At 32.8% G+C, this 12,966-nt stretch overlaps 1 protein-coding gene across 1 annotated transcript in view; it reads right to left on the bottom strand.

The window, feature by feature from the left end:
- The window catches only part of LOC145327094 (troponin C-like), an 85,473-nt gene that overhangs the window by 44,204 nt on the left and 28,303 nt on the right, over positions 1-12,966 (bottom strand). Inside the window, exon 3 of the mRNA XM_080170618.1 lies at positions 1,736-1,821. Coding sequence (XP_080026744.1) covers positions 1,736-1,821 — 86 coding nt within the window. The remainder of the gene's footprint in view (positions 1-1,735; positions 1,822-12,966) is intronic.

Here is a 12,966-nt window from a genome sequence, read left to right as displayed (position 1 = left end):
TTAAAATTAAATTAAGTTTTTGGACCAACGAGTAAGATAACGTGGTTATAAAACTTTGGGTACTACAGTCCAATGTTACCTCCCTCCCTTATTTCAGCTATCTTGTTTCATGTTATATAAAGAGTGACAATGGCCAAATTGCTGCAAAATTGTGTCAAAAATTATCCATGTGACGTCATAAAAATGAGAAAGATGATAGGAGAAGTGGGAACGAAAACCAATAAAAAAGAAATGGACAATTCCTCATTTTTATGACGTCACATGGATAATTTTTGACACAATTTTGCAGTAATTTGATCTTTGTCTTAAAGAGTCATTAAGTAAGGTCAATTGGCCAAAAAAACACTCTATGGCTTAAAAACATTTGGGAATTATTGAATTTGATTAGGTAAAAGGTATTTTTGTTAATCATAATTGGGGGGGGGGGGCGGGGTTACAACAATTTATTGTCCATTAACTTATCCCTTCTGGTCCCTGATTATCAGACAGAATCTAATGTTGTATAACAAATAATCAATATAACATATTAACACTAATAGTAATAAAAGGATACAATAAAAATATAAACTATATTTTAAAGTTTTTTTATCACATTGTATTATAGAAAGCTTTCCGCGGATTTTAAATAAAAATTTATGAGATTAAAACCAGTTTTGTTAGCACCAAGGAGCCGAAGGTCCGGGCTAACAAAACTGATATTAATTTCATGATTTTTATTTTAGTATTTCGTGGAAAATTGTCTGTAATATGATGATATACATGATTTTTCAGTGTGGCCGTGAACCGGTTGTAATCCAGCGGATATTAGTCGGTTTTGAAACCATACTGAAAATATTTTCTAAACTTAAGGAGTGTCCGTTCTAATATTCAATGTCTATATAATGTTTTTTATCTATAAGACATATTTTTGCTGGTTATGTCTTATGATTATTATCAAAGTAAGTCAATAGGTAAATTAATATTTTCTATGATATAAAGTAGTAAGGTTTTTTGTTTGTCTTTCCTCTAATTAAATAACTAAGAGCTTAATTTTAGATAAGCTTCACATAGGCACATGATGATTTTAGGATGTAGGCTAGAATTGATTTTAAGCTAATTGTAGTAACGTCTTCTTTTCTGTCCAAACACCCGGGGTTTTAGGTTAAGTAATACCCATCAGACAACCAACCCTTTGATTGCACGACCTTTGTCTCAGAAGTCCTAACTGTGAATGGTAATGAGTTGCGCCTGTATCGGGCCAAGGCATTCCCCCTACTCTAACTATTATTGTCGCACAACTGACATAGTACCAGTGGGAACTAATTTTAACGTCTTTAGTTATGACGCGGTGTTAAGCCAAGATTAGAACCTTTCACCTTTCCACGACGAGCGAGTGGCTACGTGTTGAACCACGGTCGCGGGTTGCCTATTGTTAAATAAACTTGTAAATGATTAAAACCTAGTGTGCTTTATACTTTAGGAGTAGAGCAGCTCTATAAGCTGCTACCTTTATAAGTAAGAATGAGCCTATTCTATAATTCGCACTCGTTTTGCCTTACGTTATCGCAGGACTTACGTCGTTACACTACCTAATTATGCCCCTTCTCCTATTTATGCCCATAGGGCAAAGCAATTACAAATTTAAACATTTACCATGTTTTATGTCAAAACCCGTGAGTGACCCTACATGGGTTTCCATGCAGAGTTATATTACACCCTTCTTAACCTAACCTATTCTAATAATGTTGATACTTACTGAGAAATATTGATACCAGCGGCGGTCATAACATTAATCCATTGATCTTTGCTCAGTTTCCCATCAGTCTCGTTCTTACCAATCGCCTAAAACAGAATTTTGTTTATTATCATGGAGAATGGGCCACAGTAAAAGTGTCTGACTATGACGTCAGAAAAAATTAACAATTAACCAATGAGAAGCCAGTATTCACAATGGTAAAATATATAGCGGCCTCTCATTGGATAGTTGCTAATTTTTTCTGACGTCATAGTCAGACACTTTTACTGTTTTCTGAAGAATGTTATCAAATCTCTGAAAATTGTCTTATCCTGAATAAATACCCTTTTATACAGGGTCATTCAAGATAAATGATTTTTTAAAAATTAATTATGCATAGAAAATAAAACAATACTTTTTATATTTGAAAAACCTATTATGGGACATTTATGTTTCAAATATTTAAAAATGATTATTTCAACAAACTATGCCCTAAAAACCGGTTTTTCTAAAGGCCTTTTTATCGAAGATTTTCTAATTTAAAGGTTGTAGAAAATCTCACACCTTTTTGATATTCAAATTGCGCAGCTTGTGTTAATAGTAGAAAAATGTTATGCATATCGTTAGAATCGTCATAAGCTCTAGTTTTTTAATATATAAAAACAATTCCTGTGCTACGTATGGTATAGGAGCTAAGTGATAAAATGTTCCAATTAATTAAAACTTTTAAACCTTTTTCTCACATTTTTCATCGCAGCTCCTAATCTACAAATAGCACAAAAATGGTACTTATATTTTAAAAAACTTGAGATTATGGCGAATCTGACGGCATGCGCAACATTTTTCTACTATTAACACAAGCCGCGCAATTTGAATTTTAAAGATGTGTGTATTTTTTTCACATCCTTTAAATCCATAAATCTTCGAAAAAAAGGCCTTTGTAAAAACCGGTTTTTAGGGCATAATTTGTTGAAATAATCATTTTTAAATATTTGAAACATAAATGTCCCATAAGAGGTTTTCCAAACATGTAAAGCATTTTATAAAATGGTTTTATTTTCTCTGCATAATTAAGTTTTTAAAAAAATCATTTCTCTTGAATGACCCTGTATAAGGTAGTAAGGTTTTTGTCTGGGGCTTAAGATTTCGATATCTACTGAACCTATTGAGTCCTCCATTTTAGATAAGCTTCACATGGGTCCTGGATATTAGGATATATTTTTCAAGTCTTATCCTACCCATTCGAATACATGGCGCCTAGATTCTTGGGGCGTAGCCGCTAGTAAAAAAAACTTGTATAACCATTTAAAAGGGCTGACATATGATAAATGTGTTTGTTTTTCCTGTTCCTCTCTGTTAAGACTTAATGTATATCTTGATTTATGGAAAGAGTTATGAATACATAGGAAAAGAGTGTACACTAAATGGATATATTATTACTTGGATGTTACACCATATTTTTATGTTTTCTAATAAGGTGAAACTTGCGTTAGGTGAAGGTAAGGTTAAATAACGATAACCCCCATCCAACCCCTTTATTTCATCCTCTCCTCTCCTACTGGATTCAATAAATGACCCAAAAATTAGTTTTATATTAGCAACCTAAATTGACCGCAATTTTTCCATGTCATAATTATATAGAATTCAATCAGTTTAGTAATTATTGATTAAGCTTCAGACCAAAAAACATACTAGTTTATATAATAGAAGATAGCAAAAGAAAAGTAGCCGACAGACGAAAGGTTATTCGAAATTATTACACTTATTATTAGTCAGTATTAACTACACTATTAAAATTCAGAAAGCTATCTTAAATAGTAGTCGAGAATTCATGTTTCCCCCTAAAAGTAGAACGGACATTTGGTATTATGTAGTAGTATAAGCATATTTGAATAGGGATCTAAAGGGATAAAACAATGGCCAATAAATAATGATACACAAAATTACCGCCTCCGTTGTTAACAATTAGTGGTTGAAACGTTAGGACATTCAAATTAATGCACCAACTGATTAAAATTCAATAAAAGTCCCCAAAGTTGTTTTTCAAACGATAAAAAAAAACTTATTATAAAACTTTGGGGACTAGTGTAATCTACAGCCCAATGTCCCCTCCCTCCCTGATATTCACATTTATTAAGTTATTTAAATCTTCGCCACTATTGTATGTAATTATCCTTGTAACATTGTTGTAAATGCAGCAAGTAAAGCTCTCATGAAAAGAATACTAAAGTGCTTCTAACCAGAAGAAAATACTTTATCTTACAATTGTGCAATGCATTGCAATTTTGCCCCCCATACCACTTTTTCATTTTAACCTTTTCGAACGTGAAGAAAGTCGCTCAAAAAAATTCTGACGTCATAAAAATGAGGGACGAGGAGAGGAGGAGTGGGAAAGAAACACCTAAAAAAGAGAGGGATAATCCCTCATTTTTATGACGTCACATGCTGATTTTTGAGCGACTTTCTTTACTCACACCTTGTCGGAATATTCTAATACTAGTGTTTACCCCTCACATGTCTCTAGGGGCACTTGAGTTATTAGAAGGGGGGGGGGGGAGTTGGAGTTGACCATCCAATTTCAATTTTAGTTTTTAAGAGAAAAAGTATCAAATTAATGTTTTGGGGGGTTAAAAACCTTGCTTGGACCTATGGACACACACACACAAATAGACATCTAGTTACTTTTAGGAAGGGGTCAACCTAATCTAAAAAAGTATCACAAAAAAACACTTTTGCCACTAATAAAAATAAAAGTAAGGGGGGGGGGAGGGTTACCTAAATCGTTAGAAATACGATTTTGCTGAAAAAAGCAATACACATTTATATTTATGCTCTTTTCTCCATTACTTTTTCTCTTCATATTTTCTTCATTTAGGAGGCATAATAGGAATATTTTATAGAGGAATAATAAAAAGGGGGAAATCTTAAAAAGTTATAAATTGATGGATATAGGATATTCGTGGATATATTGACAGGGGAAAATTTTTCGTCAATTTAGGTTAAAATGGACATCACTTATTGGTCAGTTCGTTCATTCAATAGGAGAGGAGGATATTGGGAAAATGGAGCGGGTGGTGGGATCGTTACTTTAGCCAGCTACGAGTATTACTTTATCAGAGTACATAAAAATCTTGTGCATATTTACATGATACATTATGATAAATTTATTTTTCTTATCTGGTATATGTTCGTACGTCAGTTATATTGAACTTTGATGGAAGCAAAAATTTTGATTAAAAATATGATAACATAACATATAAAATGAAGGTATCTTAAGAATTAAGTGATTTTTTTGTGGGGGGGGGGGCGAGGCAGTATTTTTCTTAATGTTGTGGATGTCATAACCCCCGACTAAAGGCTTAAATCTTCCTTGAACCTTTACCAATCTAGCTTATAATTGTGTAACGTTTGGTCCAGCCGTTTAAAAGATCTTTCGTAAACACACACACAATACTTAATGCGTTAAAGAATACTAGCGGCTACGCCCCTAGAGGCCTCTAGAAGCACTTGATGAGGAGAGAGTCGAATTTAATAACCCAATTTCTTATTTTAGATTTTAAAAGAAAAAGTAGAAAAAAAAATTTTTGGGGGGGGCGAAATTTTTTTTTTGGGGGGGGGGACGGGGGAGTCCCCCGCACTCATTTTTAATTTTAGTTAAAATTTTTTTTATTTTTTTGGGGGGTTGGGGGTGTCCCACCCCCCAAGAAGTTATAAACATTCCCGGGACCTATGAGAAGCTACCCTGTTAAGGAGACGGAACCTGACCAGTTCAGCGGTTAGCAAGATCCTTTGGTACAGACACACAGATACACAGACAAACAAACATCCTGTTACTTAGTATAAGGATGATAATGAACAGAATGAAATTTCCAACAACATGTTTCTATTTAAAGCTAATTCTCATTCAGTTTATAGGCTCTGTTTAAATTACCATAATCTTAATGAACTATTATCATTGTGAATAGGTTGCTTAATCTTTAAACATTAATACTGTTAAGTTCTTGTTTGATCTATGTGTCATTTGACTTTGAGATTTTATCAAGACTGTTTTCTCCTTGTTTTCATGGCCAGGAATATCCAAATTGAGGCGATGGTGGTATAGGGGTAAATACCCCCACCCCCCCCCCCCCCCCAAAAAAAAAAAAAAGTAATTGTGCCTTTTTTATAGTTTCTAGCCCTAGGTTTTTACAAATCAGGTAAATTTTAGACATTTCACAGCAAAGTAGGAGGTTTAACCCACCCCCCTCCCCCCACACACACTAATAAAAATAACTGTGGGAAATTAGGGCCCCATATGTCAATTGTACCCCCAGGTAAACTTGAATCACCACTCCTATTAAGAATTTGTAATAAATTACCCTTATTATAAATTTAGCCATGTTAAATATGTATAATCAATTCCAAACTTTGCATTATGATTATGGTAAAATTTGAAAAACAAACCTGACTGAATATTTATTAGCTTTTTAACACCAATTTTTTACATGATATAATTATATTATTATGGAAGGTCAAGGGTTATGCTTCTGACAAATTTTTATTTACATAGCATCTCAATAATCAAAAATTAGAATGCAAGTACATCCATTTAGGCATCAATTTTAGACTCCCTCATATGGCCAACTTTCCAGAGCTTGATCTTTAAATTATTTTAGTGGTGAACCAGATCGGGGTGCGCGAAATTTCAGCCAATCACAGCGAGGCATTCTAAAAATGCCGCGCTGTGATAAGCTGAAATTTGGCGCACCCCGATCTAAATCACCATTAAAATGATTTAAAGATCCAGCTCAGTATGGCTTCTAAACCCATTAATATCTACTGGATTAGAACAAGTTCTCAGCAATATTGAAAAATCATGTATAGCATTGTCCACAAATATTAACATGAAACTGTTTTAATCTTATATTTTTTCTTTTTAAAGCTGTTCATAATACGATGCGATAAATAACTATTCTTGCCACTGAGAGTTTAACTAGACTTATATCTTGTTATTAATTTTCTTGAAATGATACGGGGTGTGTTCTCATGTTCCACTAAAGCTTATTGGGACACTCCATTGTTGATTAATGAATAATGTCTGTGTCTGGTACTGGTAATATTCAGGTACAAATCTCTGTCTATAATCAGGATTATGAAGCATATAGCCTTCCAAAAAAAAAGGATTTTTTATATATTTTTACATTTTGAAAGACCAGATATGCTAATTTGTACACCTTATAACAAAAACCTGACAAATACTGACATTTTAGTCTACCATTGGTCAATTAAGATGTATACTAGCCTGCCATTGCTGGTAATTTATACTGTGTATTAGCCTGCCATTGGTAATTTAGTCTTTATAATGGCCTTTCATTTGTACTGTACGGCGGCATTTTTATATAGGCATTATAAAGAGCTTCAGTTTTGCGCTGTAAAGAGATTAGGGTAACTGGGAGAGAAGAGGAAAGAAAATGTACACTGTAAAAATGTGAGATTTTAATTAGAAATCAATGCTCTAGGGGAAGTTTAACACTTATTTTAGCTGTCCAAATAATCCACAACTTTATAAATGTTTCATATTTTCTCTTCTTTTGATGTTTTAAATATTGACATAAAGCAAAATATTAGGATAGCCTGAAGAATAAGATAGCCTTATTGATTGGATACATCACGATACCAAACTAAGTGCTGTGCATGTTTATATTATCTGTTGACGTCTGTTTTGGGTCAAGGCTTTCCCCCTACTCTAACCTGACATAGCAGTAGGAACAATAAGTCTTTGATTATAGTGCAATGTTGAGCCAAGATTCAAACCTTCCTGACAACAAGCAGATGCTCTACGTGTTATGCCTCAGTTGAAGGTTGTTAAAGAGTATGATAGGTCATTGCTTTGTTGAATTTGTAGGCAAACAACCTCATCTAAAGGCTTGCAGACAAAAGTTATACAAACAAATAAAATATTAGTCATGCATTACATTCCTGGTATTAAGACAAGGGTATTGATGCATGATTAATACCCTCAAGTCAACCATACATACTCATATTCATAGGTTTTACAGTGGAGAACCTGATAGTTCCCCAGTTTTCTATTTTATGTATTTTTATTCATTTTTCTACTAAGTGGGTGTAAATAAATTAAAAGTAAGTGTTAATCTTAAATTTTCGGGTATAGTCCTTTCCACGACATCCCTCCATAAGGAGCGATTCTTCGTATTTTTAAAATGGCTTTTTATAGGTTAGGTTAGGTTATATTGTGTTAGGTGATTGCCCCACAGGGTTAGGTAATTGGCCCCGCAGGGTTAGAGCCCCCCGCAGGGGCTAGAAAAAGGATAAAAGCTACTGTGAAAAATACGAAGAATCGCTCCTTATGGAGGGATGTCGTGGAAAGGACTATACCCAAATTTTCTTTTACAAATCGTATTATAAACAGCTTTCCGCTTTCTCATCAATATGAAAAATCTATCATCGTATTATATCCAGTTTTCTACGAATATTAAAATGTACAATCATAAAATTAAAACTTGTTTTATTAGCCCATGCCTTTGGCATCTTGGGGCTAAAAATCTGGTTTTAATCTTGTACATTTTATATCTGCGGGAAGCTTTTTATAATACGATGCAAGAAATAACTATAATTTCATACTTTATTACAAAAAATTATTAAAAATAATAATACTATCTATCAAATCTTTATCTGTAAACCACAACTATACTTTTATTATTAATAAAAAATGAACTTTTTGGTGGTTTGTTTTTTGGTATTTAAAAAAAATTACAACTGAACTATTTAAAGTGGATTCTACTTACAAGCGTGTATAAATAAGCTTTTGTACGCTTTTGATTGCTCTTTATTACCTAGTCGCTTTGCCCCAAGCCTCTGAGGGAGGGCAGTTGAGAGCCTAAAACATTTTAAAAGCTTCCATGCAAATTTAAAAACCATCAGACCATCAATTTCAGAGATCTTAAGCTTTATACAATTCACAACTCTATAATCTATAATACAAAGTAGCTTGATGTATGTCTGTCTGTTCGTCTGTCCGTCTGTCTGTCCATCTGTCCGTCTGTCTGTCCATCTGTCCGTCTGTCTGTCTGTCTTCCCCTTAAGATCTCAGTAACCACTGAACCGATCAGATTCTACTCTTCAGGGAATATACATACTGGTCCTGTGGTGGTTTTATGTTATTTTCTTGGGGGGTGGGACACCCCCAACCCCCCCCCCAAAAAACTAAAAAAACCACCCCCCCAAAAAGATTTATTTACACAGCGCACAACCTGGGTTTAATTTTACTCCAGAGTAATTAAACAAAGAATAACTTTTTTGAATATTTCTATTTAGGAGGGTTGACTTCCCATTACTTCACAGAGCGAAGGCCAGTATACAATTTACCATTGGTCAATTACAATGCATAATGGTCTATAATTGGTCGTTTGTATTGTACGCTGTTTCTAAAATAGATATAAAAAATATTCTAAAAAAGGTAAAACATTTGAATTTAATTCCTAGAGAATCTTTTAAAACTACAAAGAATTTGAATTTGTTAAAACTTTGTGAAACTATGACTTTAGAATTTGTTTTGTTTTACAACAGTTAGAGCCACGAACTAAAAACTGTTGTGGTTCTATATTTTGTCATTACTAAAATGCGCTTAAAATCAATTTTCATCTCTAAAAAAAAGGAATGAACTTAGATTTTAAAAAGAACAAGGATGACAACATCCATAAGTAGCGAAACACAAAAAATCATGGATGGAAATACGTACAAGTAGATTAAAGGTGTATTTATTAAAATCAAGAATAGATTTATTGGAGAAAATAAACACATATTTTGTATAATGATGACGGTCAAAGTAAATTACATACAAGATGCTCATAACAAAAAAATATTTTATACTGAAATCCCAAAAAAGTTTTAAAATTGGATCAAAACACCAAAGATATGGGGAATTATATAAAACATATAATAATAGCCAAAAACCTGCTAAAAGGCAGTCTGACCTCCATGGTTATATTCTTAAAACGACAGGAAATTAAATTTTTATATCCTTAACTTAAATATTTTGGAAATCGGATCATAAACACCAAAGGTATGGAGAAAAATGTGAAAAATACAAAAATAGCCTAAAACCTGCTTAATAACAGTCTGACCGTCATAGTTGTTTTCTTTAAACGACAGGAAATTCAATTTTAAACAGACAGACGGACATTTCAAATTATAGAGTAGCTTTGCTACTTATAAGGAATAAGTGTTTTGTATTAGAATAGCTAGAAGATTATTAATGGCTTATTTATAATTGCTTATTTAATGGCGATTTTAGGGGAAAAAATTATTTAAATTTGTCAACAAAAATAAGAATTTTTCTATCAACTGTATGATTTTACGGCTAACAACAGTGGCATGCACAGGGTTTAGCCAGGTAATTTTTTTCACCCCCCCCCCCCCCTCTTAAGTTTAATAAAATCCCACTTGAACTTCTATCAAGAGGGGTCAGTAGTGTAGGGATGTGCCGAAAATTTATTGGCTATTTCTTCAATAATTTCCAAATGTGTACAGCAGATAACCCCAATATTGCCAAGCCTATTTTCAGCTAATCCGGTCAAAGGGAAAAGCGATATAATGTATAAATGATTTATACCTTATACCTTATACAGTGTGTTTTTTTATGAGAACCTTTTTGAAAGAAATTTTACCCCAATTATAGTTATCAGAATTTAATGATTGATGGCTTATTTTCTTCGTTTTTTAATGCAATTAATAAAAAATATTTCAGTTTTTATTTTAAAAGTACAGTAAATCTAAAATTCAAAAATAAGGTGTCAACATCTAAAAATGGTTTTAGCGCATTTTTCTTATGCCTAAAATCTAAATCTTTACCCTTTGCAAGAAAAAAATTGGATTTTCTGTAGTCGACTTTGGGGGGCCAGTACTCCCTCCCTGGTTGAGATATGACCTTCAAACTTTGATGTGTTCTAGTACATGTCCCTAATAGTATCTGTATACATTTTTAACTCTATATCTCAACTTTGAAGTGTTTAGCAACCATTCTTGCAAAAGGTTGAATATTTGAGCATAAGAAAAATGCGCTAAAACCATTTTTAGACGTTGACACCTAAGTTTTGAATTTTAGATTTTACTCTACTTTTTAAATAAAAACTGGTGTTCTATTAATTGCATTAAAAAACGAAGATAATAAGCCATTAATCATTAAATTCTGATAACTATAAGTGGGGTAAAATTGCTTTCAAAAAAGTTCTCATAAAAAAAACACACTGTACATTCAAAAATTTAATTATTCGCTGTGTAATATAAGCGATACCATTGGTTGAATTTAAATGACCCAATAGAAAGGTTGCACAAGACAGTTACGATGGGAGATATTTAACCCTTTCTCCCTCTAGTTTTTTACTCTAATTTTTAAAGTCAGGAAGGAAGGGGACAAGTGCTCTATATTACACTAGTCACTAAAGTTTGATGATAACGCTTCATATTCATTATAATGATTAATAACTTTGGGGACTTTTATTCAATTTTGATTGGGTGGTTCATTACGTTTAGTGTCCAAACGTTTCAACCACTAATTGAAATCAACAGAAGAGGAAATTTTGTGTCTTATCCCTTTAGATCCCTGCTATAAAATGCTGATATTATTCTTTTTTTTACTGTATCCACTTTTTAAAAATATAGCAAAGAAAAAACAAAACTGGTAGCACTACTTTCGCGGCTCTAACTGTAACTACAACTTTTCCTAGAAAATTTATTTATTATATGCAAAGTTAGATTCAAATTTGGCCTCCTTGCAGTTAAATACATTACATATGTACACACTACACATTTACATCTTAGAAAAAGCATTTTCTTTAAAATCCATTTTGCAGTCATGACTTAAATGCTATTGTTATTTTAAACAAGGATGACAACATCCATTAATAGGGAAGCACATTAAAACTATTTGAAAAAATCACAAACCCATTTGCATGCGTTTTTAAATATTTAATATATAGTTTTTTAGCATCTATTACAGAATGGTTGACCAAGTGAATTCTATAATAGCTGCTCATTGGTAGGAGGAATCTACATGAAAAAACTGCCGATATATGTAATTTTTCTCATTGTGTTACAGAAGACAGAAAGACTGACTGACAGACGGACGGACCGACATACAAATTGTATATCAAAGTAGCTTCGTTGATAACAATTATGACAACATCCATGAGTAGCTAAGAACAAAAAATCATCTAAAGACAAATGAAATACGTGAGTTTCAGAGCAAAAAAAGTACTCGCGATCGTGGCTCAACACCTAGCGCATCCGCTCGTCAACGGGGAGGTGATAGGTTTGAATCTTGGACCGACACCCGTCATAACTAAAGATGTTAAAAATAATTCCTACTGCTGCTATGTGCGGGTGCATGACATAAATAGTAATAGTAGGGGGAATGCCTTTGCCCATAAATAGGCACAACTCACTAACATGCAAAGTTAGGACTTCTCAGACAAAGGTCGTGCAATCAAAGGGTTGGTTGTTGGATGGATGTTACTTAACCTAATATCCTTGGGTGTTAGTATCGCATCTCATTACACGTGGATGATGCTCTGGATTCTCTAGATGATCACTTAAAATCGAAGGAGAATCCCGCCCTCACGAGGTAATGGTAATTCAGAGCAAAAAAGTGTACAGTTAAACTAACAAAATGAGATTAATTGTATAAAGTATTTGCCAATTTTAGTTGTACTTTTTAAAAATATATTTAGTTAAAACAATATTTACATTAAAAATCTATAATAATGACGTATTAAAGTTAATTACGTAATAGAATAGTAACGGAATAAAAAATATTCTGTTTTATAAATAATTTAAAAGCATATTTCATATTTAAATAGTAACTTTACTCGAATATCATAATAATTAAAGTTCTGTTAATGGAAATTTGTTTGTTTTTTTTTAGTAGCGAAGCTACTCTATAATTCAAACATTTGTTGATATGCCCATTTGTCCGTAACGGTCAATTTTGTCAATTTGGACATGTTAAAAGTGTCCTATTGATTTAAAACTTTGCACGATAATTCCTGTAACAGCTAGGTACAATTTAGAAAGCATAGCAACTCCATAATCGTTCATATAAATCAATCTAATTTTCAACTGTTTTGACAACAACTTTTTGTATGATATAATGATCTAATTTATTTGTTTTTTGGAATATGATGACTAGGACAACAAGGCACAATATTGTGAGCGAGTGATCTCTGTGACCAAATTGTAAAAATGAAAGTAAGTAC

Source organism: Acartia tonsa, chromosome 8 (genome assembly GCF_053477335.1).
Source record: "Acartia tonsa isolate MP-2025a chromosome 8, ASM5347733v1, whole genome shotgun sequence".
Lineage (NCBI taxonomy): Eukaryota > Metazoa > Arthropoda > Copepoda > Calanoida > Acartiidae > Acartia > Acartia tonsa.
This window is presented reverse-complemented; position numbering and strand designations above follow the sequence as displayed.